Source organism: Amphibalanus amphitrite, unplaced genomic scaffold (genome assembly GCF_019059575.1).
Source record: "Amphibalanus amphitrite isolate SeventyFive unplaced genomic scaffold, NRLGWU_Aamphi_draft 000080F_arrow, whole genome shotgun sequence".
NCBI lineage: Eukaryota > Metazoa > Arthropoda > Thecostraca > Balanomorpha > Balanidae > Amphibalanus > Amphibalanus amphitrite.
Window position 1 is genome coordinate 112,658 of NW_024881576.1, and position 26,923 is coordinate 139,580.

General features: G+C 48.2%; 2 protein-coding genes across 9 annotated transcripts; both read left to right on the top strand.

The window, feature by feature from the left end:
* Window positions 1-1,525: 1,525 nt before the first annotated feature.
* On the top strand, window positions 1,526-11,409 carry LOC122379582 (galactose-3-O-sulfotransferase 4-like). 4 transcript variants are annotated; one of them, XM_043361886.1, is made up of 4 exons: window positions 8,267-8,655; window positions 8,987-9,168; window positions 9,217-9,233; window positions 9,659-11,409. In XM_043361886.1, exons 2-4 carry the CDS (start codon window positions 9,070-9,072, stop codon window positions 10,713-10,715), a joined length of 1,173 nt encoding a protein of 390 aa, XP_043217821.1. In that variant the 5' UTR covers window positions 8,267-8,655; window positions 8,987-9,069; the 3' UTR covers window positions 10,716-11,409. The 4 variants fall into 4 exon arrangements, with proteins under 4 accessions (XP_043217822.1, XP_043217824.1, XP_043217821.1 ...); XM_043361887.1 differs by lacking the exons at window positions 8,267-8,655; window positions 9,217-9,233 and adding an exon at window positions 1,526-1,680 and having other exon boundaries at window positions 8,987-9,185; XM_043361889.1 differs by lacking the exon at window positions 9,217-9,233 and having other exon boundaries at window positions 8,256-8,655; window positions 8,987-9,185.
* Window positions 11,410-19,732: 8,323 nt separating this feature from the next.
* LOC122379570 lies at window positions 19,733-21,522 on the top strand. 5 transcript variants are annotated; one of them, XM_043361864.1, is made up of 2 exons: window positions 19,733-21,075; window positions 21,157-21,522. In XM_043361864.1, the coding sequence occupies exons 1-2, from the start codon at window positions 19,888-19,890 to the stop codon at window positions 21,421-21,423; spliced, it is 1,455 nt and encodes a 484-aa protein (XP_043217799.1). In that variant the 5' UTR covers window positions 19,733-19,887; the 3' UTR covers window positions 21,424-21,522. The 5 variants fall into 5 exon arrangements, with proteins under 5 accessions (XP_043217799.1, XP_043217800.1, XP_043217801.1 ...); XM_043361865.1 differs by having other exon boundaries at window positions 19,734-21,069; window positions 21,184-21,522; XM_043361866.1 differs by having other exon boundaries at window positions 19,735-21,080; window positions 21,285-21,522.
* The last annotated feature ends 5,401 nt before the right edge of the window (window positions 21,523-26,923 follow it).

Below are 26,923 nucleotides of genomic sequence, written 5' to 3' on the forward strand. Positions count from 1 at the left end.
CTTGCCGTCATTCTTCGCCCCGCCTGCGGTTCTCCGTTCGGGAGGCTGATGAGAACTGAGCGGCCTGCGGTGAACTTTACAAAGGTCACTGCGTGTTTCAGCATACATACGGATAACGTGCCTCGGCTGTTCAACACGATCACAATTGACATTCGCGACGGCGCTGTTACGACACAATAGAGCGCTATGGAATAGACACGCCCGATGGGCTGCCCACAAGCAGGACGCGCCATCGACACACAAATGGCTGCATTGAGTAATCAATCCCTGTGCACTGCAGTCAATAGCCGCCGCAGTGAGTGAATAAAGGGCCTATGGATCTTTAGCTGGAGTTGCGGTAATGACCGGTGGCGACAGGCGTGCTCAGTATGTGCCGGGAAGTAGTGTAGCTGCACACCTCGCTCCCACTAAATAATTCAGACAATGTCTATCCTGCAATAAACATACAAACAGGGGCGCGGGAACTACTTTCCGAGTGGGGGGGCACACCATAATAGAGATTAACCTAGGGTACCCCCAAATCTAGTTTTCTCACCGGTTTTAGGCCACTTATTTTTCACCCCTCGGCTTTTTCAACAAAAAAAGAAAACATTTGCAAAAAAGTGTGGTATTCCGTCTCAAAGCTGTGGGGGCACCGCCCCCACGGCCCCAGAGTTGGGGGGGCAAGCTGCCCCCACTGCCCCCCCGGCTCCCGCGCCTATGCATACAAAAAGCACAGAACAACTCCAAATACGCCAACATTTATACCTGAAAAGCAGATTTACGGCACGAGTAAGTACCTACGGCTGGGATAATTTGCAAGTCATATATCAGGAGCTGTATAATCGACATCTTCAAATAAAGTGCTATCGAAATGTTGCACCAGTTACCGGTTTTAGCCATGAAGTCATCATACCCTCTAAATTTAGGAATCATACCTCGAGCTCGAGAATTGATTCGGTAGGTAGGCTTGTGGCGCTGGTTGATTGTGTATGTGCTTCAAATCCTGCCAATAGATGGCACCACCAGTCGGCGCCTGAAGTTATGCTTTGCCGCATGGCTCTGAATGAGCTGCCCGCCGATCGCGGGGGACATACATGCGGTTCTCGCTCCATGCCGGACTGACGTGCTTCTCCGACGTTTGCTAGGTCCATGTCGTTCCACCAGACCGTTTGTTGTACACACTTTGTTAGTTCTTTCCAGTCTAATTGCTCTTCCGGCTGACTGGTGACAAATTGGGTCCGTCATTGATCCTCCCCGGCTCTTTAGGCCGGTCGGTCATTGGGTTCGTCAGCGCGTCGCCAGCCCGACTCGAGTGTCGGCGTGGCGGCCGGCGGAGAGTCAGCTCGGCTCGGTCGGCCTATCGACCGACACGGGGCGCGCCGATCCGCTCCCATCGAGCTGTGACGTCACCGTCGGTCCCGACGCCTGGCACGGCCGCAACTGCCCGGGGCGACGGCGGCGCGAGAGACCGACTGGACGGGGGCGACGGCGGCGCGAGAGACCGACTGGACGGGGGCGACGGCGGCGCGAGAGACCGACTGGATAGGGGCGACACGGCGTGCGGACAGGGTGGTATGTTCAGGAAGTAGTCGAGAAAGAGAGTGACACTGGCTGTTTCCGGGGAGTGGAGGTGTGCTTACATCCCAGGGAGAAGTGACGACATATTCATCCGCTCCCAGAGGGCATAATAAAGTGAAGGTGAGCCGTAGAGATGGCCAGGAAGTTGGTGCATTGTTAGATATTTGATACTGTGTTTGGGAGAAAGGTATCACTCGTAATTACACTTGCGCTCGCCTCAAATGCCTGCTAAATTCATCCGATTTCGGATAGGACCAAAATACACATACTCATAGAAAAATGTCGCTGGACTTTAGAACAAGCATTGGCTGTGGCTGAGCTATCGCATGTAAGGTTGGTCGAGAGCAATTGAACGCTTGGAGGACGACCATGCATTTTGTTTCAGCTTTCCGTGCTATCCTTGCAAACCGTTCGGCGTAGGTGCCAGCGGGAGGGCACATTTTGTACGTCATAATGTAAGCCCGACTGGCTTTGCGCTATCCTATCCAGTTCATATCATTGTCACTACAAGGGAATTGAGTTGCCTGTATGTGCATTGCTGTTGGAATGCTCTACACGCAAAAAGGTTATTAGGCATAGAACACAGGTGTTTATAAGCTACAGAAGGGAAGGTTGCACGTTATTTTGTGTTTAATGTAATAAATGGATAATTGGGAAATATCATTTTGTAATAACGTTTGTCACAGAGCTTTTACACTAGTTAGGTACTTTAACCCGCACCCCGCTGGGGGGAGGGGCAGAATCTGCCCCCCCTCCCGTTTTTCACCAATAACTTCTAAACGCGTTACGCCAGCGACATCAAACTTTCAGTACCTTATCATACATCAATTTGACACGTTCTCTGAAAAATTAGAGCGAAATCCGTCGGAAAGTTTTGAGAAATTGACGTTATAGTGACGTCATGTTCGCCATTTTCGCCTAAAAAACGGCAAAATTTCAAACGCCGCTAACTTCTTCATTTTTAAAGGAATCAAGACGTAACAGAAAAGGTTATACGTGATTCTACTTTGTCTATCAAATGGCTATCTCGGTTTTTGAAAATTTTGGATTTTGGCCAAATTTTTTTTTTCCAAAAAACTGACTTTTTTGGAAAAAATATTTATAAAATCCAAAATTTTGAGTTAATCGAAAAAAAAACGGAATATATGTCAAAGAAGTGGTCTATGTGCACCTACATACCAATTTTTAGAAGAATCGGTTCAAAAATGTGGGAGTTATTCAAAATTTTATGACGTCACGACAAACAAAAATTTTGAAAAAATGATTTCTTTGGAAGTTCTAGAACTCATACGGAAATGAAAATAGCACCATTCGATTCGGCGTGAAAAACTGCATCGGATAGACACCTTTTTTAGGCCTTAACAACCAACTTCAAAATTTGACCTCACTTGACCTGACCTTGACCTGACCTCGACCTGAAATTCATCCAGAGGTGGTCCATATCACTTATTGAGTGTGCCTATTGAATTCCATGAGTAAAATGACCCATAAAACATGTGTCGCACATGCCCTTTTCTATATTTTGTTTTTGGTGACCTGACCTGACCTGACCTGACCTGACCTTGACCTTGACCTTTGAATGACATTGTGTGCAACGAATATTGTCTTGGTAGTCTAAGAACACGTTTTTGGCAATCAGTCTCAGTCCATTCTTCGGCAACTACGGTGCAAGGCCGATACTGTAGAAACTTGCATTTTGTACCCTTGACCTGACCTTGACCTGACCTCTGACCTACTTAAGCAAAAAAAATGGGCTCTTAAGATCCGCCTTGTTGAGAGCTTTCGATTGCCGTTTTCCCCGTCTTTCTACGACCATCGGTTCGGAAGTTAGACAGGGGGGGGCAGAATCTGCCCCCCCCCCCAGCAGGGCGCGTATGGCTGAATAGCCCAGCAGGGCGCGGGTTAACCCTCGCCGGCCGAGGGGGTGCCGCCCCCTCATAGTTTTTTTTTTTCGCGATAGCTCCGAACACGCCGGCGATAGATAGCTGAGACTTTGTATACCGGACCTATGATTCAAGCCAGATCTTTTATCACCAACCGCACTTTCGGGTCAGATCAGGTCACTGACCTATGACGTCATAAGTGAACCTCTGCACGGCCTTCACATGTCGCAACTTCGCAACGTCCTCACTGCAAGAGGAGCTATCACAGGGAAATGAAACTTGCAGGACCTAGTCGCCATTAGAAGTCTCGCAACTTGTTTATTTCGGATTTTTCGTAAAGTTCATATGAGGTCAGGTCATTTTCGTGACCTCACCATTAAAAGTCAATGGGGAAAAATGAAAACTACTATTTTGGCGCCGGGAACGATCTCTAACTATCTCAAGCACAGAGAATCATGATTTCATGTACTCCTTGCAAGGTTCGATGCTTCACTTTTGCAATGTTGACCTTGCGTGATGTCATTTATGACGACGTCATTAGGGTCATATTAGTTTTTCGTCAATAACTCCCGATCAAATTAACCCGGCCGGGCCCGGGGGGTAATCCCAACCACCGCAGCCCGGGGGGGGGGGCGTTTTTTCGCCCCCCTGTCTAACTCCGTAAATAAGGGAGCTACGGAAACAAAAGCGATACCAAACGAAAGGTCCTTACGAGACGATTCTAATGCACCTAAAATTTTTGACCTCAGGTCAATTTTCAAGGTCAGAGGTCAAGGTCAAAGGCCAAAACCGGCACATGTGTAGTGATCTCAAAGTAAGCCTTCTAGAGGACGGCAGGCTGCATCAAACCGGCAAAATTGGGTGTCAAACAAAAGAAGAGAATCTGAGAATTCTGAAAATGTGCTCCAAATCAAAGGTCAAGGTCAAGGTCACGCTCAAAATTGACCTCAAACTTGGCACTTTTTCGCACATCTTGCGTGCTAACTTTCAAGATGTTTTGAAATGTTTTGAGGCTTATCAGTTCCCTATTTGTGGTTCATCTTACGATACAAGGCTTCTCAAAGGTCAAGGTCAGAGAAGAGTATCCCTGCTAGAGGCTATTTCACTGATTCAAGTTAGTGATAATAAATAAGACAATTTTGCCATCCGGAAGCTCTAAATGAAGGCTTAGAGGAAAATAGATGCCAGATTCGTGATCAGCGGGTACAAATCTATCATAAACGACCTTCAATGTGTCAAGGTCAACCAGAGGTCATTCGAGGTCACATGAGGTCAACATGAAACTTGACCTTTTCCGAACAAAATATATATCATTCGACGCGGCTTGACAAGGCGAATGCGATGGTACCACTGCCGTAGCTCTAGGACCATTTTTGTCGAAGTTATTTGCGAAAAACTAAAACCACATTTCGGGGTCATTGACCTGACCTCTGACCTCAGGTCACCAAAACTATTTTTCCATTTTTCTCTAGGTCAAACGCTACACAGCCGTGCTCGTAATTTGTCTTTATCTCTAAAACTCTATTTTTGGCAGCTATTTGAAGTTTACGTCTGTGACGCCGAAGTTTGCCGTGCAGGGGTCTAGAAAAATGGACCTTGTGACGTCATCAAGGGGGCTAGGTCCAAATTTTTTACTTCGGAAGATGTCAAATTGATGGGAGAAAAGGTGCTGAAAGTTTCGCTTTCCTATCCCTAAGCGTTCGGGAGTTATCGCAAATATTCGCCAGGGGGGGCGAAAAACGCCCCCCCCGGGCCCGCGAGGGTTAAGCTAGCTAGTCGGGAAAGCCACCAATGGACTCAGGAAGACTTGCCTAATCGAATGATATGCGACATGGCCTCATTCGACCATTTTCGTGACCTGAGGGCGCTGACCTGACCGTGACCCGAGATTAACACCCTAAGTTGACCTAACCCAAACAAAAAGTATATCACTCGACGCGCCTGAGCGAGACGAACGCGATGTTGCCAAAATCGCAGTTCAGCGGCCGTTTTTGCGAAGTTATTCACCAAAAACGGACCCGTACCTTGGGGCTTTTGACCTGACCTCAGATGTCACCGGTTGACCTAGAACCTTAACCCGCGCCCGGCTGGGGGTCCTGGATTTCCACGCCCTGCTGGGGGGGGGGGGTGTTTGAACACCCCCCCCCTTGTAACTCGGCTCCTGGGCCACGTAGCGATACGCGGAAGGCGGCGTTCGAAAGAGCGTCAAAAATAATGACGAAATCACTTCGGTCAATTTTTTGGTCAGGTCAAAGGTCAGGTCACCAGAGGCCATTGAAGGCAAAATTTCGCCGATTTCCAGGTCGAATATCGAAAATTTCCAAGAAGCCAACGCATAACTCGGGAACCAATAGAGCTACAGCGCCGCAGAAAAGCGCATTCGATAGCCCTATTAACGCCCTTTCTGAGTAATTCTCTCAGATTTGACCTAACGTCAACGGTTTTGCCTGCAGGGGGCAAAAACTGCAAAAATAGCCGATTTTTTTCGGAAACAGTTTTTCGGCAATAACTTTTGACCCAAGCCTTGTACGAGCTTACTTTTACCGGCATCGTGTTCCTCTCGTCAAGACGCATCGAATGAACTATAACTTGACCTTGAAAGGTCAACTTGAAAATTTGACCTCAGGTCAAGGTCATGACCGGACCGGAAAGGGTCATGTTGCATATCAGTCGATCCGTATCGTCGAGCTGAACACATCTAAGGCGTTTTCATCGCTCTAGCATGCCTCTATCAAAAGTTATTTGCGAAAAACTGTTCGATACCATTCGTGACCTAAGATGACCTCAGGGCATAAACAAGGGTCACGGACACCATTTTCATGTTCAGTGTGTCTAAACCACTTGTAATTCAGTGTTTGGGAGTGTTTATAATGTCTTTCGTCCAAAAGAGGCGCATTTCAATTTTCTCCCATTGACTTATAATGGGGAGGTCGCAAAATTGACCTGACCTTAGGTCACAGATATCAAAATTCCGAGATATAAATTTTATAGATACTGTTACCCTTATCAATCGCTGAAAGTTTCAAAGCGATCGGTCACTCGGTGTAGCTATGACAGACATTGAAACTTTTTATGAGGTGAGGTCACTTCAAGTGACCTGGTGACCTGACCTTGAATGACCTTGGTCTGAAATTTTCACAACATGTGTAGAATTGATGTATGATAAGGTGTACAAAAAACGGCGGCGCTCCGCGCCGCCGTTTTTGAGATATTCGCGGAAAACCACAAGGGGGGGGGTGTTCAAACACCCCCCCCCCCCAGCAGGGCGCGGGTTAAAATCGGGTATCAATCTCTGCGTCTCGTAACGGCGCACACGCTCGCTTTTTCCGCGACGCGCTAGGTTCACCAGGGGCGAAACGGCGAAGGGGGGTCGTAACCGCCTCCTCCCCCCGCGGGCCGGCGCGTATGTAGAAAACCAATAGGTCCGGCGAGGGTTAACCCGCGCCCCAGTGGCGGTCTCAGCCAACTTCACCCTAGGGGGGGGGGGGCATAATTACCACCCAACTCTAACTCAAACTCAAAAACTAAGAGGGCTTGAAAGACGCTGTAAAAAGCAGTCGATAGCTCTTGATGCGTAAGTTTAAAAGTATTCCAGCCATTTTTTCATCTTAGAGCAATAATGGGGCCACCAGAGGTCATCAAAGGTCAAAATTTGCGAATTTTCATTATATTTTTCAGAAAACATGCCATTATCTCAGGAACTATGATAGCTAGAAAAACGCATGGAAAAGCAATCGATAGCTTTTGAACTCTTCTTTTGATGAGGTGATTATCAAAAATGACCTCAGGTCAACAGTTTAGCCACCAGAGGGCAAAAACTCAAAAATAGTTGTTTTTACGAAAAATATTTTTCGACAATTACTTTTGACTAAAAAAAGGAACGGCATTTATATTGCCAGAATCGTGTTCCTCTCGCCGAGACGCGTCGAATGAACTAAAATTTGACCTTGAAAGGTCAACTTCAAAATTTGACCTCAGGTCAAGGTCATGACTTGACCGGAAAAGGTCATGTCGCATATCAGTCGAAGCGTCTCAACAAGACAAACACAATGAGACCATCCCCAGCGTTCTATCTCTTTCCAATCGCGAGTTATTGGCAAAAAAACTGTTTGTAGCCTCAAATGACCTCGGATGACCTTTCTAGAGGCTATCAGCAAAAAAAGACCCCTTGTTCGTCACGGGTGGTCCAATTTATTGTGATTCTAAGATATTTGGACTGTTCCTATGCGTACACACGGATCTAGAGGTATTTTCGTTTTATCCATTGACTTATAATTGAAAGGTCACGCCACTGACCTGACCTTAGGTCACGGATATAAAGATCCGAGATATACAAGTTACATGCGCCCATAACATCATGCAATCAATCAAGTTTAAAACCTCTCTGACAAACACTGCAGGCTGGACATGATTGCAAACGTTTTTAGGCTTGGTCAGTTAACTTGACCTGGTGACCTGACCTGACATGACCTGGGGTCAAAAATTTCACACATTGTCCAAAATCGATGTACAAAAAAAGCATTGAGTTTACCACGTACAAGCTAATCACCCGTCGCTCTATGCACATGTATCAAATGTTGTTGACAAAAACTGCAGACCTTTTATAAGATGACCTTAGGATCATAATTAGGGTCACGTATCACATATTCCGTCAGGACCAATTAAAAAGTAAACACGAGGGGTAATAGTTCATACCCACCACCATCCGTCGAAGGATATACATAATTTGCATTTTTGCCAATGCTTGCGATCAGACGCATGGGTTAAATGTTAATTCACGTGACTTCTCACGCCATCCTTATCAGTTTTTCCGTTCAATGAAAGTAGTCCACACTGTCGCTTTCGCTGCACTGACCACCTGGTTCTGCGGAACACTTTTGGACCGTCGGTTACAAATTTGCTTACAAGTTTTATCTTAGCTTAATCAATACTCTTTGGTGCCTTATCAATGATTTTATTATACCTGTTTCGGTTCAAAATCATATTGGAGTTTTTCCTGTTGTTTGCATATGAATATCTGGTGACAGCATATATTATATACTTCATATCGTTTTATACGTCTAATTTACTAAGATTTTGAGCTTATATTCGGTCAGACCAGCAAATATTTTATGTCTTCTTAGCCGACGCCATGATAAATACTTCCAAGCGTTTCAAGATCTTGAACTCACAATCCTCGATGCCTGAACTATCAGGAAGACAGCTTACGTGCGTAAGTGCTTAATTCTGCAGCAGATTTGAATGACTGAGGTACGTCTTGTCCTGTGACAGCCGCATGTTAGGAATCAGTAACAGTTATAAGCCACGACAGTTCAGTGATGGGGAGGGACTGACAATAACCTTTCAGGGTGTGGGTGAGCATCACCACAACAATTTTCTTTTCTCGGCAGAAACGAATGAAAGCGATGACTTGAAATGAATGTTATCTAGTGCACGTGCGTGCAAGCCTCATGTCGATCCTCCCGAATCCAGGCCGAATATCAGATGTCTCCACGGACGCTCTGGTTCCACCCTCACAATCAGTACGTATGCGATGTCCTCAGACAGCCGGTGGCGGTGATGAGAGTCGGGCCGCCGCCGCCGTCCGCCGGCGGGCAGCTGCGGCGGCTCTGAGCTGCGACGGCCGATGGCTGTGACCGGCGGAATGGTACGTCGTCAGCGGCAGCTGCTACTGCTGCTGACCGGCGGCGTGCTGCTGCTGCTCTGCCTGCTGCTGGTCTACTCATCGTACACAGTCAGACGGTCAGTATATAAAGGACTGCTGGTCTACTCCTCCTACACAGTCAGACGGTCAGTTCACAGGGGACTGCTGGTCTACTCTTCCTATATCAGACAGATAAGTATATAGGGGACCATGCTGGTCTACTCCTCCTATCGACGCGACGCCTGGTGACGGTCAGTATAAGATCTCTATGACGGTCAGTATACAGGGGACTGCTATAGTACATGCTTCATGCTTCCGATCAGTAAAACGGCCAAGAGAGTGAACTTTGGCTGCCGGCCTATAACCCCTGCGCAGCCTGACGATTTTTATGTCTACAAAAGAATATGTGTATACTGTATTGTGTAGTGTGATAGTTACTTCTTGAATCCAATGGGAGCCAATCATCAACGACGCATTTAACTCTTTATTGACGCCACGTATGAACCTCGAATTTAAATATGTACACTACCGTTTCCCAATCGCTGACTGGAACCATTCCCTTTGGTTTCAGACGGCCAGTGCCAATCTCTGAGCCTGTCTGCCGACCGCAGATCAACATCGCCTTCCTGAAGACGCACAAGTGCGCCTCCACCACGGTGCAGAATATCCTGTTCCGGTTCGGGCTGCGCCACAACCTGACCTTCGTGCTGCCGCGCCAGGGCAACTACCTGGGCCGCCGGGAGCCGTTCCGGGCCGAGCTGGTGCGCCACCTGCCCTGGCACCCGCTCGGCTACAACATCCTGGCCGTGCACAACCGCTGGGACCACGGCCAGGTGGCCAGCGTGATGCCGGCCAACACGACGTTCGTGACGGCCCTGCGCGACCCGGAGGCCGTGTTCCGCTCCATGTACGCCTACGTGGAGCATGACCGGTTCATGCCGCTGGACGAGTTTCTCGAGCAGGAGCCGATCCCTGAGGAGCGGTTCTTCCACGTGCTGGGCCGCAACCAGATGCTGTGGGACCTGGGCCTGCCGGAGGAGCGGCTGACCGACCCGGAGGCCATCCGCCGGCTGGTGGCCGACACTGAGCGCCGCTTCCACCTGGTGATGCTGGCCGAGAGGATGGACGAGTCACTGGTGCTGCTGAAGCACCTGCTGTGCTGGCGGACCGAGGACGTGGTCGGGCTGCGGCTGAACGCGCTCCGCCCGGAGGCGCGGGACCACCTGTCGCAGCGTGGGCGGCTGCGGCTGCGGCGCTGGCTCGCCGGAGACTACCAGCTCTACAACCACTTCCGGCGCGTGTTTGAGCGGCGAGTGGCCGAGTTCGGCGAGGAACGCATGCGCCGAGAGGTGGCTGAGCTGCGCGCCGCTAACGAGCGAGCTTTCCAGGAGTGTGGCATGGTGAGCAGCCAGGGCACCTCGCTCAGCCCGGACTTTGCCATGTTCAGCCAGCGAGTGACCGGCTTCCAGCCGCGCAACCGGACTCGAGATTGCGAAGAGCTGGCGCGGCCCGAGCTGAGCTTCGTCGAGCTGCTGCGCGAGCGGCAGCTGCAGATGGCGCGTGACGTGATGGGCGTGACACCGCACCCGTCACGAACCGCCGCGGGGGAGATGACTCGCCGCGAATAGACGGTGCTAGGTACTGTGATATGGACCAAACTTGCGAGAAATGTGCAGTGCGATCGTATGCAACGAAATTAAACGTTACTGCCGTCTATATGTAGTAGCGCTAGTGTTGTTAGCATAGGCATGTGACGTAACTTTTACCTCTGTCGCTGGTTATGGCTCTGGTTTCGTTGTCTTCAGCAATAAGTCATACAAGAGGTCATTCACGGCAGGGTTTTTTTTTCGCAAATTATGTTTGAAAAAGCAAATCATTACCTTCCGCGGGATAAGGATTTCAGTTGCAAAATGAGAGCGAATGCAAACATTTGTTTTGGGTCGTTCAACTGTCTGTCTGAACTTCCAGGCACCAGTTGCATGTTGATTTATGTGTGTATTTATATAATCGAAAGAAACTACATATTCATGTATTTGTTTTAGCTTCCAGTTTTGTTACTTATCTTCTATTGACTTGTTTTGTCAATGATAGTGATTCTTGTGAATGACTCAGTATGCAATCATACCGCATTGACTGTCGCTTTGGATATGTGATAAGATTTTATAAGCAGTGCTTTTGGATAAGGAGTCTGAATTTAGTTAGCTCGGTTTTGAGAACTTTAGTAGCTGACCCTATGCAAATACATGGTGAAGCATGCGTATTTTGTTATTGAGTGATTTTGAAATTGCATTGTTATCGTTAATATATTCTGTGCGAGGGTAAGACCGAAGACGTGAGTTTTTTATCCAACGCCCGCAATTTCCTTGCACTCGAAGTTTTGTTGTTGAAGCTGCTTTTCATCCGGCCTTCTTCAATAAATCATAGTCAATGACTCATTATGTCAATAAACCGCCGGCGGAACCCGGGCGAAGGTGAAAAATGGCCACACGGCACTGCAGGCGCAGAGTTCATTAATTAACTGGAGGCGTGGCATGAGAGAACGATGCAACAGCCCGCGCAGTTTGCGGTCATGAGGCGACACCCATCGCTATGAGGTCTGTTCCTAGATATTCATTATTCTGAACAGACGTCGCATGTCCGCTGCTAACAGCCCACGGACTGGCACTGTGCCGGTGGTAGTCGTTGATTACTCCAGCCATCCAAAACTAGGGCTCCAAACCGACAACTTGAAAGCTGCGAGTCCGTGTGCTGAACGGTGCATACTGCCTTTTGCTGCTCTTGGTAATCTGAAGCGGAGGTCGTCGTGATCAACCTCAGGCAGCAGAGATGGTGCCAGTTATTTTTTTTATTTTACTACAAATGTTCTATGTACATATTTGTTAATCCGGCAGGCGGTGGGCCTCCCGGCCACCTTCCGCGCGGTGGGGGGAGGGGGGCATTCCCCCCGTATCTCCGAAACTACTGGACGGATCCGGAAAATTCAAATGGCTTTCGATAGCTCTGTCAAATTTGTCGAAGGAAACCAAATTTCATTGACCTCGGGGTCACCGATGGCGTCACAGGTCAGGTCAAAGATAAAATGTTTCACCGTTCACGGGTCTTCTAGGGAATGCGCTATAACATCGAGTAAAACGCATTTTGTCGAAGATCAGCGATAGGGCGGCAGTTGCCTAGTACCTACATATGCTGCTATTAGAGGTCACTAATAAAACAAGGTCAGGTCACAGGTCAGGTCACCAAAGGTCAGCACATGAACCCAACTTTACTAAGGTTGTGCGATGCATGTTTTATGGTCAATTTTTCATTTCCAACTAAATGGTGTTGGTTATAAGACCATCAGGTACGGTTTAGGTCACTTTCTGGTGGAGGTCGGGTCAAATTCAGGTAAAAAAGGTCAAATTTCCAAGTTGATAGTTATGCATAAAATGGGTATCGATTCGATGCAACTCGTCACTGAGAGTCTCATGGTGGTCTTTGTTTTGCGCTACGTGGTCTAGAATTGCTAAAAATGGAGTTTGAAAATTTGACGTAATCAATTTCGAACAGTTTTTTCCTATAACTTGGCCAAAAAAAGAGGTATCGATCTCAAATTTGGTGTGTAGATAGAAGATGGTAGGGACCATCACATATATTCCGTTTTATTCGAAATTCAAAAACATTTTGGAGTTTTCAGCTATTATATTCAAAAAAGCTATTTTCATTTTTCGGGGTCAAAATCCAGAAATTTCAAAAATCCGTGAAGGCAGTTTTGTAGCCCTGTTAATTCTACATTTTTTTATGTCGAAACATTCTTTGTACCTCTAAAGGTGTAGGCCTGACAGCTCTTCCCGCGAAACCCTTTTTGGGGTCGAAAATGGCAAACAAGATGTCACTCCGACGTCATTAGCAGCCAACTATCATAGCCTTTGGAAAAAATTGGTCACAATGTGTAAAAGCTATTCACAGGAGGGTACTGCAAGTTTGGTGAAGATCGGCGCAGCGGTTCTGGAGATATATTGAAGAAAAAAACTCAAGAGGGGGGGGGGGAATGCCCCCCACCGCCTGGTGCAAAGTTAACTGAATGAATATGTCGACTGAAGTATTTGGTGATAACATGATAATTTTCTTACGAGTACGAGTGAGCGCAATATCATTTTACTTGGCAATATATCTACACAGATTAGGCGACCTACTGCATAAATTGATATAACCAACTCGAGCTATCTAGTACAGTTCCGGCCAATTCCATTACAACAGCTGGGGGCTGATTGCTTTCCAATTTTGCAGCATCGTCTTCCTCTGTTACGCGAGAACATTCATCGACGAGTTCACAAGTGTATGTACACGAGATAAAGCTGAATACGCAAACAGTCATTAACGTGTGTAGGAGTCATACCACACATGTAATTACATCCGGGGTCTCCAATTCACGTCTGCCACTGCGCCCACGAGGACTTCCGGTGATGGAAGGGAGGGGGGGGGGGGGGCAGTTGATGCACCACCATTGCATTCCTCCAACGCCACCTCCGTACTGGCCTACGCAGATGAGCCACACCTTATCGTCAGCATGTCGTGCACTATACGGCCTACGTACGCACTATCGGCAATGGTTTTCAACAGCCATTAGACGTATTCATCAGTGCAGATCGATTATTGTGATGTTGGCAACCGACCACTTAACATGGAGGGCCGTACATACGACGTGCGTATTAGTACGTTTCTTGCTGGACGCTGGTGTACCCAAATGTGATGCTACTTTGGACGTTATCGTGTATAAGTATCGCCTCACTGGCGATTTTTTGCCCGAAAGACGTTCAAAGGGGCATGGAGGCAAGAGCGGTGGCGGAGCAGTGCAGGGGGCTAAAAGAAGCAGTTGGCGCTCCAAAAGTTTTATAGGGTTTGTCAAGTGTAATAAAAAGTGAAAAGGTAATGATACGAATTACACCTGGTCTGTAAGGGTGGCCGGTTGCGCGAGTCGCGACCGAGCGCAAGGCATCACCATAGATGAGCAAACCAGAAGTCCTCTGAGGGACAAGGGGTCATAAAATGCCGTTAGTTGTGAGTTGTGACATAAATTCTGTGAGTCTCATGAGAGGATGCCACGAGCCGCGCAGCAGTTGATATATGTTTGATTTTGGTGTACTTATCAGCCAGTCTTGCACGTCTTCACATGGACGTGTTTTTATTGATTTGTGAAACTTGTGACCGACTTTCAGAAATGATATAACCGCACCAGCCTTTTTCCGATGATCAAATTTACCTCAGATCAATGACCAGAATATGAGGAAATTCTAAACGTGCTGCGCCTTGTTAATGCAAGTTTTTTTGGGTAATTAGGAGTTCTGTTTTCGAGGGCTGCCTTTGTTTTGCTTGAAAAGTCGTGTGATCGCGCGCTCTCACTCACCTCAAACCGTAGACTGACTCTCCGCCGCTCCGTCGCCCAGGTCCCGGTCACGGCGGCAGGCGCGCGCAGAGGCGCGCCCAGGCACGCACACGCGGGGTGCCCCAACTTATGCACATCACACTATCCCCACCCCACTTTTACGAGCCGATCGCTGGCTCGGCCGTGTTTTGCTCCGAGCTCACGTCCTCTTCCTCCTCTTCCTCCTCTGAATCATCCGAGTCTAACACCACCTGTCCGTGCTCTCGGCCTTGCTCCTCGTCCTTCTTGCTGTCTCTTGTGACGCTGGATTTGTATGGCGGGGATGATAACTGTCCGGTGCCCTTTCCATGCCACTCCTGAAGCCGTTCTTGTCTACGTTCCACCGGCTTTAATTCATCGTAGTGTCGCACATATCGCTGCCGAAAGTTGTCCTCCTTCTTAATCCGGTACGTGTTCCCCTGCCTGCAGCTAATGATAATAAACGGTCCCTCCCAGCGCGGCTGGAGCTTTCCCGGCATTCCTGTACGTTTTGGTACCTTCATGAAAACTCTATCCCCTTCACGATATTTCACCCCAACGTTCTTGAGTCTGCTTTTTTCAACGCGATCCTTCTTCTTGATCTCCTCTCTCATGATCACGTGCTTGTGCGCTTCTTGCAAATTGCGCTCCAGTCGTTTTACCCACTCCTGCTCTGATTTGGTAACTTTAGCACCCTCCAGCCGGGCCATCTCGGGGGTTCTCGGATGACGTCCGTATTGCAAATAAAATGGCGAATATCCTGTTGTGTGATGAGGTGCCGTCATGTACTGAAAGAAAACGAACCAACCCAATGCATGTATCCCAGCTCTCTCTATATTCCTGTGCATTTCTGCGCAACATAGAACCAATTGTCTTGTTCGCCCGCTCAACAGCTCCATTCGATTGAGGGTGGAACGCGCTCACTCTTTTTTTGTCGATGCCCATAGCATTGGTTAATGCCAGCAGATATTGATTGTCGAATTCCAGTCCTCTGTCGGTGAGAATAGAATCCGGTAACCCGTGTCTATAAATCACTTCGGTGAGGGCCCTGGCCACAGTCTCCGCCGATTTGTCAGGAATCGCCGCGATCTCAACACCCTTGGAAAATAAATCCAACACTACGATGGTGTAACGATTACCCCTCGTCGTTGGCGCACGGCCAAACGGACCCATCAGGTCCACGGCCACATGCTGCCACGGAGCCGTTGGCTGCGTGGTCATTTCCAGTGGCGCCTTGAGGCGTCGCTGAGGGTCATTGGACCGTGCACAAATCACACAGCTGCGACAGTAGTTTTTGATATCCTGGTGCATCCCCATCCATAAATATCCGCTCTCTCGCACCAAAGTAGTCGTTCTCTCGGCGCCAAAATGACCAGCTTTGTCGTGCTTTAGTTGAAGCACCCTCACAATCATTTCATCTGGAACCAAAATATACCTCTGAGCTCCCTTCTTCCCAATCAACAGACCACTTTGAACATCAATGGCCGGCTCAACACCCATGTGCAGCCATTTGCTAGATGCCCGTCCGTGCCGCCTGTGCAGAATGAGTTCGTCTCTCAGGGCCCGCATAGACTTGTTATTCTGTTGAGCCCGGAGAAACTCTTCGTTCTCGTCCTCTCTCCGGTCTGGCTGAGAGATTTCAGCCACCTGAGGCGGCATCACACCGCCACCCACGCCTTCACTCCTGCGGGAGAGTGCGTCAGCCGGACAATTATCAGCGCCTTTCCGAAAGTGAACCGTGAATTGGAATTCCTCCAGCTCCTCTATCCATCTGGCATATCGACCCCTCGGATCCTTTGTGTTCTTGAGCCACTGAAGACCGCAATGGTCCGTGAACCACTGGAACGGCTTACCAAGAAGGTAAGTACGGAACTTCCTGACAGCGAATATCAGGGCAAACATTTCCTTGTCACGAATATGCCAATTGCGTTCAGCGGCAAAAAATGTCTTAGAGGCAAAACACACCGGTCTGTCCTGCCCACTTTCCGTACGTTGCGACAGGACACATCCGAGTCCCGTATCCGAGGCATCTGTGCTTATTTCGAATTCTCTGGTCATGTCTGGAAGCTGTAGCGTAGTGGCCTGACAGAGGGCATCCTTTAGTCTCACGAATGCCTGCTCTCGGTCTACATTCCAGGAGAAACGCGCCTTACCCGAGATCTCGTGTAGTGGCGCCGCCAGCTGTTGAAGATTCGGCACGAAGTCGCTGTAATAGTTGCAGAGGCCGGTGAACTGCCGGACTTGTTTCGTTGTCTCCGGTCGGGGCCAGTTCCGGATCACCTCCACCCTCTCCGGGTCAGGTTCAAGACCTTCCGTTGAGACCACGTGACCAAGAAAACGAATGCGACGACGACAGGGAACCACCTTGGAGCTCTTCACCGTCAAACCTGCCTGTCTCAGTCTTTGTAAGACAGCCTGTAACAGTGACAAATGCTCGACTATCGTGGTGCCTCCCACAATAATATCGTCCAAGTACGCGGTCACGCCGTGTCCGAGCAGACCGCGCAACACCTCGGTCATCAGACGTGAGAAACAGCCCGGAGCTCCCTTGGCCCCAAATGGCATAACCAGAAACTCCCACTTGTTATCCTCGGTCAGAAACGCCGTCTTTTTCCGGTCTTCCGGCGCTATTGGAACTTGCCAATAGGCCGAATTCAGGTCCAATGTTGTGAAAATCCGTGAACCAGCCAAACTGTCAAGACATTCCTTCACTGATGGGAGGTACGCTACTTCATCTACTGTTTGTCGGTTCAGCTCTCGAAAATCTACCGCAAAACGATATGACCCGTCCGACTTTTTTACCATCAAAATTGGGGCAGACCATGGCGACGTCGATTTCTGGATTATTTCTCTTTCTTCCATGTTCATAATCTGCCTCCGAACTTCGGGTCTCAAATGATAGGGGGTACGGCGTGCTCGGACTGCCACCGGGGGGCGATTCCCAGTGTTGATCGAGAACTGAACAATGTTTGTTCGACCCAATTCGTCGTCTGTGTTTGCGAAAACATCTCGGTAACTGTTTAACAGCCTCCTGAGCGTTCCCCGGTCTCGATCGCCTAGTTCTGCGCCCGACAGATCAACCTGAACCGGGCCGTTTCTGTCTGGTTTCGTTCCGTCAGCCACTGCCGCCACTTGCCCCTCGCTGACTTCTCCCAAGACAGAGTTCGCATACAACCTCACTGGCTCTGCTCCAGCATTCTTCACAAGGACCCGAATCCTGTTATCGACATCCGACCGTGCTATACAGGGGCAGAGGGCGACACCAAGCCGCACCGCCTTCGATGGATCGGGGTCAAAGATGACATCACGTGCCGACGCCCCGAAATCAAACGCCATGACGTCGACCAGTCGCTCTGAGAAAGGATCCAGGGTATAATCTGATGCCAAACAGACGGAAACCGGCTGCTGCGGTGTACCTTCACGCCTCGCCTCCAACTGGATGCAATGGCTACCGATATGTAGAGACCGCTTCGAAAAATCCACGCTGAATGTCTTGAACTTCCTGAGCACATCCGTGCCCAGGATTGCCGGTGCCGAGAGGTCCTTGACAACCAGAATGCGAGCGTTGCTGACCGCGGCTGGTCCGATCAGGAGGTCCGCTGAAATCTGGCCGACACACTGCAGCGGTATCCCGTTAGCTCCGATTGGATTCTGCTCAGCTGTGGAAAGAGGAACGGAGCTGACTCCCGGTAGAGCCGCCGACACGCACGAGACCACCGCGCCCGTGTCCACCAACCACGTACACGGCAGCTTTCCAATGCGACCTCTCACATGCAGAGAACAAGCCGAGGGCCCTTCAGCTGACCGCACCGGTAGAGCAGTACCAGTTCTGAGGCATTTTCCTTGAGAGCTGGTTACCGCCCGCCCCTCGGCAGTAACCCACTTCAGTTTAAATTTAACGGACAATCGTACTGAGTGTGGCCGAACTCATTGCATCTCCAACAGGTGACCGGCGCTGGACGGCCTCTACCACGACCTACCGGTGCCCTGAAACATTCCCTCTGCATGTGTCCCGGTGAACCGCAAGTCCAACATGTTCGACGTGATCCCCTCTCCTCTCCGCCAGTGGCCCCCGGCCGCTGGCCACCGGTCCGTCCACCTCGCACGCTCCTGCACTCCCCCTGGACGTGCCCCTGCGCACCGCAGGTCCAGCACTGGACATTGGCCGAGCCGCGCGATGACGTCATGGCGCCTCGGGCTGCGCCGGCCGCCGGTCCTCCACGGGTCGGCCGAGCCCGCGGGCCGCCGGACTGGATCGCCTGTACCATACGCGATAATTCAGCGACCTCTCCCCGCAGCTGGGCTACCTCACCACCCTCCTCTGCTCCTAGCTCAGCGACCTGTTGTACCGGCGCATGTGACCCCGAGGACGCCAGAGCCTCATCTACGCGTCGAGCATGCTCCGGCAACTTATCAGCAGTGACGTCGGGAAACATCAGGCGCAACTGGGACGACACATTTGGATTGATCCCATCCAAAAAACGGCTTTTGAGCAGCGTCTTGGCTACCGGGGCGTCAGTATCAGTGCCTGGAAACGCACCACGGAACAGAGAGCATAAAACAGACAGGAACATACCGTATGTCTCCTCGGGCTTCTTCCGCCGTTTCTCGAAACTCTCCTGGTACCACCTGGTTGAGTTGCCGAACTCCCGCCTAAGGGCTGCCTTCAGACTTGCGACGTCCTTCTTGTCATCTTCCGAAAGAGAATCCATCACACTGATTCTCGATCCAAGGCCCAGTAGGGCCTTCCCTACCGCCTTACTTTCGTCTCCAACGGTGAGACGACACGCATCCACGCGTCGGAGAAAATCGTCCAGATCTTCCCCGTCCCCCCACACCAATCGATTGTCTCGCTCCATCACTGCACTTATCCCACCGCTGCCACCAGTGTGATCGCGCGCTCTCACTCACCTCAAACCGTAGACTGACTCTCCGCCGCTCCGTCGCCCAGGTCCCGGTCACGGCGGCAGGCGCGCGCAGAGGCGCGCCCAGGCACGCACACGCGGGGTGCCCCAACTTATGCACATCACAGTCGTGTCAGTTCAGATCAGGTCAACCGTCAAATGCTCCACCGCTTTTTTTAGTTAATTTGTATGCAGCTCACACATCTCTGCACGTTTCGAATTACTGACAGTTTAAAAAATATGTACAAGCAATGGGCACTGACTTACAGAAAAAAACATTATTTTTAATTGTCGGACAACGTCCGTCGCCTATTAATTGCTCGACAGCCAAGTTTCAAGAAGCTAATTACAGAAACTCCCTTCGCAGTTGTTAGAGGCAAGGGGGCACTGCAAAACGATGGCATCGTTTTCTCATGATAATTCCATTACGTGCAAGTGTTCATCGGCGCTCGGGGTCTGCTATATAAGTGAGAAGATTGCTCACTTCCCCACTTCGGCAGTGGAGAACCTACAACAATGCACTTCCTGCAGTTGCTCGCCGGCTTGCTGGTGCTTCACCAGATCAGTGCCTCAGCATTGAGGCTGACTGGGATGAAGACATCGGCCCAAATGAAGGGCGCCCCAGCTGACATGAAAATGAAGACTGATATGAAAATGAAGTCTGATGTTGACATGAAAATGAAGTCTGACGTCGATATGAAGATGAAAATGAAGAGTGCACCTGCCGACATGAAAATGAAGATGAAGAGTGCCCCAGCTGACATGAAAATGAAGGCCGATGCCGATATGAAGATGAAAATGACGAATGCCCCAGCTGACATGAAAATGAAGTCTGACGCTGACATGAAAATGAAGGCCGATGCCGATATGAAGATGAAAATGAAGAGTGCCCCAGCTGACATGAAAATGAAGTCTGACGCTGATATGAAAATGAAGGCCGATGCCGATATGAAGATGAAGATGAAGAGTGTCCCAGCTGACATGAAAATGAAGATAAAGAGTGCCCCAGCTGACATGAAAATGAAGTCCGACGCTGACATGAAAATGAAGGCCGATGCCAATATGAAGATGAAAATGAAGAGTGTCCCAGCTGACATGAAAATGAAGTCCGACGCTCACATGAAAATGAAGGCCGATGCCGATATGAAGATGAAAATGAAGAGTGTCCCAGCTGACATAAAAATGAAGATGAAGAGTGCTCCAGCTGACATGAAAATGAAGATGAAGAGTGCCCCAGCTGACATGAAAATGAAGATGAAGAGTGCCTTAGCTGACATGAAAATGAAGGCCGATGCCGATATGAAGATGAAAATGAAGAGTGCCCCAGCTGACATGAAAATGAAGTCTGACGCTAACATGAAAATGAAGGCCGATGCCGATATGAAGATGAAGATGAAGAGTGTCCCAGCTGACATGAAAATGAAGATGAAGAGTGCCCTAGCTGACATGAAAATGAAGGCCGATGCCGATATGAAGATGAAAATGAAGAGTGCCCCAGCTGACATGAAAATGAAGTCTGACGCTGATATGAAAATGAAGGCCGATGCCGATATGAAGATGAAGATGAAGAGTGTCCCAGCTGACATGAAAATGAAGATAAAGAGTGCCCCAGCTGACATGAAAATGAAGTCCGACGCTGACATGAAAATGAAGGCCGATGCCGATATGAAGATGAAAATGAAGAGTGTCCCAGCTGACATGAAAATGAAGTCCGACGCTCACATGAAAATGAAGGCCGATGCCGATATGAAGATGAAAATGAAGAGTGTCCCAGCTGACATAAAAATGAAGATGAAGAGTGCTCCAGCTGACATGAAAATGAAGATGAAGAGTGCCCCAGCTGACATAACAATGAAGGCCGATGCCGATATGAAGATGAAAACGAAGAGTGCACCTGCCGACATGAAAACGAAAATGAAGAGTGCTCCAGCTGACATGAAAATGAAGGCCGACGCCGATATGAAGATGAAGTCCGATGCTGATATGAAGATGAAGATGAAAATGAAAGAATCACCAGCTGAGATGAAAATGTATGGCGCAGGAGCTGCATAAACGATTGGAATTTGGAATGCAACCAGACTTATAAACGGATACCTAGTTGATTTCGGTTTTGTAACTGCTTTTGGGTGCTCGGTCTTTGGTAATGGATAGCAGTCCAGTGATATCTCGTTTGTTAAAGATGGCTGTATCTGAGTGTAAATAGGGCGTCATCGGTTATGCTGCCTATTTTTTCTGACCCGTCAATGTTATCTGGCTGTACCTAATTGAGCCATGTCACTTTGTGGATTCAATCTTATGGGCTGTCTTCAATTCTTGATGCTTATCATTGCTAATAAATTTGTCATAGTGTGATATTTTTATTTGCCCAGCTGCGGATGTTGGGGAAATATGAACATCCTTATCCATTGCCGCTGATTTTTGTTGGATGTCAAAATTTGTTCTTGTTGTTAACCCGCGCCCTGGTTGGGTCTGTTTATAACGCGACCTGGGCCTCGTTTCATAAAGCGAGTCCGTAACTTACGCCGGTTTTTGGTCTTGTATTGCAAGTGCATGTGAGGCGATTACGATAGTTTGAATCATTCTGTTCTTGCAAGCAAGAACAGAAGGGAGAAGGGGAAATAAATTTATCGCTTTACATGCGCTTGCAATACAAGCCCAAAAACCGGCGTAAGTTACGGACTCGCTTTACGAAACGAGGCCCTGTTTGGGGGGTGGCTATTTTTTGCCCCCCCCCCCCTCGTATCTCCGAAACTACTGAACGGATCCGCAAAATTCAAAAGTTGTTCGAAAGCGCTGTCAAATTTGTTAACCCTCGCACGACCAGGCCATTTCTCATAACACGAACAACCAGGGGGGGGGGGGTTGTTACGACCCCCCCCCCTGGCGTTTCGAAACGGAAGGTCGTAGAGCTTAGCGGAAAAAACCAACGGATTGCTCTCAACGAGATCTCGCGATTGGTGGTATATTTTTTGGTCCTAGGTCAACATTTGACCTACTTATGACCGGTCAAAGGTCAAATTTTCCGAAAAAATCAAACTTTTTCAACTTTGCGCAACGATTGCGGCACAACGGTGAGAGATATTAACTTCAAACCTTCAACAACGTATTCCCCACTCAATTTTGCATCATATATGGTGTTTTTGGTGTATTTACCCTATAAAAGTAAGAGGCCTATTGCTGATGAGTGATATGGTGTCACATCACCCTCCGGTGTTTGTCCCGATTCGTCGGCTGTTGACCACTGCTCCGCTATAAATACTGTAGGTAACGACTCAGAAAAGATATGTGGATATCCACTGCAATGTGGATAGCATCAGCAGAAAACCTCGGGACTCGGTACATACTTCGTGAAAATCCGGCCGGAGGCTGTACCTCTTATGACGTCATAACTCCGTGACCTGACCTGACCCGGTCAATTTTCTTGCACCACACGATAGCCAATGCTTGCCCCAACATGCATGGGAAGTTTCATCATGATCCATCAAACAATGTGGGTATCACCGGCAGAAAACCTAGGGATTCGGCGCACACGTTTGGTAACTGTCGGCCGGAGTCTGTACCTCTTATGACGTCATAACTCCGTGACCTGACATGACCCGATCAATTTTTTTTCGGCAAAAGATGCGCAAAGGTTGCCCCAGAGGGTATTGAAAATTTCAGCCCGCTACGACAAGCCGTTTAGCGTGCACTTCGAAAAAACCTCAGGGGGGGGGGGTTGATACAACCCCCCCTAGGCGTTCTAGGGTTAAAGGAAATCCAATTTCAATGACCTCGGGGTCACCGATGACGTCACAGATCAGGTCATGAAAAAATGTTTTGCCGGTCATGGGTCTTCTAGGGAATGCGCTATAACATCGAATAAAACGCATTTTATCGAAAAACAGTGATAGTGCGTCAGTTGCCTAGTAAATGTGTTGCTATCAGAGGTCACTGATAGTACCAGGTCAGTTGACAGTTTAGGTCACCAAGGGTCAGCACTAGAGATGTCAATCGGATACCAACTTTTTGGTATACCGATACCAAACCGATACCAACTTGGCATTTGGTATTTTAAGGCGAATGCATTTGGTGTTTTGTCGGTATTATGAATCCTCACTAATGTAAAAGAGGCTGAGAATTTGGAAAAGTTGGTATTTTCCTCATATTCCCAAGTCGGCTCGGTTTCGGTATTTTTCCTTTGGTATTGTTGGCATTTGGTTTGGTATCGGTATCACGATTTTCCATAATTGACATCACTAGTCAGCACATGAACCCAATTTTAACCCGCGCCCCGTAGGGGGGGGGGCCGAAACGGCCCCCCCTGTCCTTTTCGGTCGATATCTCCTAAACGGCTGGAGATATCGCCACCAAACTTTCAGGACCCCTCCGGGCATCAATTTTACACATTGTGACCAAAACTTTTTCCAGCGGCTATGATAGGTTGGCCACAAATGACGTCAGAGTGACGTCATGTTCTGTCATTTTCGACCGAAAAAAGACCTTCGCGAGAAGACCTGTCAGGACTACAGCTTTGAAGATACAGAAAAATGATCAAGACATAAAAGGTGTAGAATTGACAGGGCTACAAAACTGCTATCTCGAATTTTTGAAATTTTTGAGTTTTGACCCCCAAAAATCAAAAAAGCATTTTTTTGGATATATTCGCCGAAAAATCCAAAAAGTTTTTTGAGTTTCGAAAAAACCGGAATATATGTGATAGTGCCTACCGTCTTCTATCTACATACCAAATTTCAGATCGATACCTCGTTTTTTGGCCAAGTTATAGCGAAAAAACTGTTCAAAAATGATGACGTCAAATTTTCAAACTCAATTTTTGGCAATTCTAGAACTCGTAGAGCAAAACGAAGACCACCATTAGACTCACCGTGACGAGCTGCATCGAATCGATACCCATTTTATGCAAAAATATCAACTTTGAAATTTGACCTAATTTGACCTGACCTTGACCTGACCTTCACAAAAACGTGACCTAGGCTGGCCCCAAAGGCTGCCTAACCCACATAATCGCATTTGTCATGTAAAATGGACCATAAAACATGTATCACACGACACATTCATATTGTGACCCCCGGTGACCTGACCTCGCTGTGACCTGACCTGGTATCAGTGACCTCAGATAGCAAAGTATGTGTTTGACGAACAATGTACCATCGATGGTTTTCAATAAATTACCAATTTACTCGCTTTCACAGCACATTTCTTGAATTGCCTGTGAACGGTGAAAATCTGACCTTTGACCTGACCTGTGACGTCATCGGTTTGACCTAGGTCAATGAAATTTGGTCACAAGGTAGTTCCCGGGTGGGGCTATCGAATGCCGTTTGAATTTTGAAAATCGGCCGGTAACTTTCCGAGATCTTAGGGGGGGGACCGATACGGCCCCCCCCCCCTACGGGTGGTAGGGTCCGCCGGTAGCCCTACGGGGCGCGGGTTAATAGGGCTGTGTAACGTGACGCCAAACTCTCAGTTCCTTCGGCTACATCCATTTGACACCTTGTGTCAAAATATGAACTTCGTAGCTACCATAGGTCGGCCGGAAATGACGTCAGAGTGACGTCATGTTCGGCCGATTTCGACGCAAAACATTGAACTGCACGGCAATCGCTCCCAAGAGCTCATTTATTCATCTAGATTCGATTTCTTGCATGAGAGGACTCAGAATAGACTGCGCTATCAAACTGCTATCTCAGATTTTCAAAATTATGAACATTGTGAAAATTATTTGTATTGAAATTCAAACTCATATTTTTATGTTCTTTTTTCAAAAAGCTTCTGACCTAAAAAAAACGTAATATATGTGATAGAACACATGCTTATGACTTACCATAGCAAATTTTAGCCAGATATCTTAAAAAATGGCCAAGTTATACGCATTATAGCACAAAATTCACAATCATTCAAATCATTTTTTAGTACGTATTTGACATCTTATACCAATATAAATAGCACCATCGTGTTCCTGAGTCCAAAATGCATCCGTTAGACACCCTTTTTATTGAAAAAAAAATTAATTTTAAAATTTGATCATTTTCATCTGAAAGTGGCCTAAGCTAAATTCAACTCAAAATGACCCCGAATGACATAAACGACATCGAGCTCGAAATCTATGGCCTAAATTGACCATAAAACATGTGTCACGTGACCGATGCATGATATAAGATTTTCATGACCTGTGATGACCTGACCCTGACCTGAAAATCAAAGTAAAAGTTTGTTACCCTCAGGGTATCTTAACCCGCGCCCCAGTGTCAGTCTGAATTTTCCACGACCTGGTGTGTGTGTGTGTGGGGGGGGGGGGTGTTTGAACACCCCCCTTCTAACTCGGCTCCTAGGCCACGTAGCGACACGCGGTAAGCGGCAATCGAAAGAACGTCAAAAATAAGGACGAAAACACTCAGTCATTTTTTGGGTCAGGTCAAAGGTCAGGTCACCAGAGGTCACCAAAGGTAAAATGTTGACTATTTCAACATTTTGGAAACTGCCAACGGCTATCTCGGGAACCGATAGAGCTACAGCGCCGCGGAAAAGCGCATTCGATAGCCCTTTTACAGACCTTTCTGAGTAAGATTTGACCTCAGGTCAACGGTTTAGCCTCCAGAGGGCAAAAACTCCAAAAATAACCGTTTTTACGAAAATCGGTTTTTCGGCGATAACTTTTGACTCAAAAGAGCCATGACATTACTTTTGCCAGCATCGTGTTCCTCTCGTCGAGACGCGTCGAATGATTTATAAGTTGACCTTGAAAGGTCAACTTGAAAATTTGACCTCAGGTCAAGGTCATGACCTGACCGGAAAAGGTCATGTTGCATATCCGTCGATCCGCAACGTCGAGCCGAACACATCTAAGGTGTATTCAGCGCTCTAGCACGCCTCTATCAGAAGTTATGAGCGAAAAACTGTTAGCTTCTGTCCGTGACCTGAGATGACCTCGGGGACATAACGAGGGGTCACAGTTGCCATTTTCCGGTTCAGTGTGTCAATTTTACCTACATCTCGATGTTTGAGAGTGTCTAGAATAGCGTTCGTGCTAAACAGACGCTTTTCAATTTTCTCCCATTGACTTATAATGGAGAGGCCGCAAAATTGACCTGACCTTAGGTCACCGATATCAAAATTCCGAGATATAAATTTTATAGGTACTGTTACCCTCATCAATCGCTGAAAATTTCAAGTGATCGGTCACTCGGTGTAGCTATGGCAGACATTGAAACTTTTTATGAGGTGAGGTCACTTCAAGTGACCTGGTGACCTGACCTTGAATGACCTTGGTCTGAAATTTTTACAACATGTGTAGAATTGATGTATGATAAGGTGTACCAAAAACGGCGGCGCTCCGCGCCGCCGTTTTTGAGATATCTGCGAAAAGCCGTAGGGGGGGGGGGGTGTTCAAACACCCCTCACACTTGGGCACGGGTTAAGCATCTGGTCACGAGTGCGTAAACCAGAAGGGAGCCTGATCTGACTTGTAAGCCGGCGGCCAGAGCCCACAATGTGAACAAGCCAAACATCGATGATTTTTACTTTGACCTGACCTGTGACGTCATCGGTCACC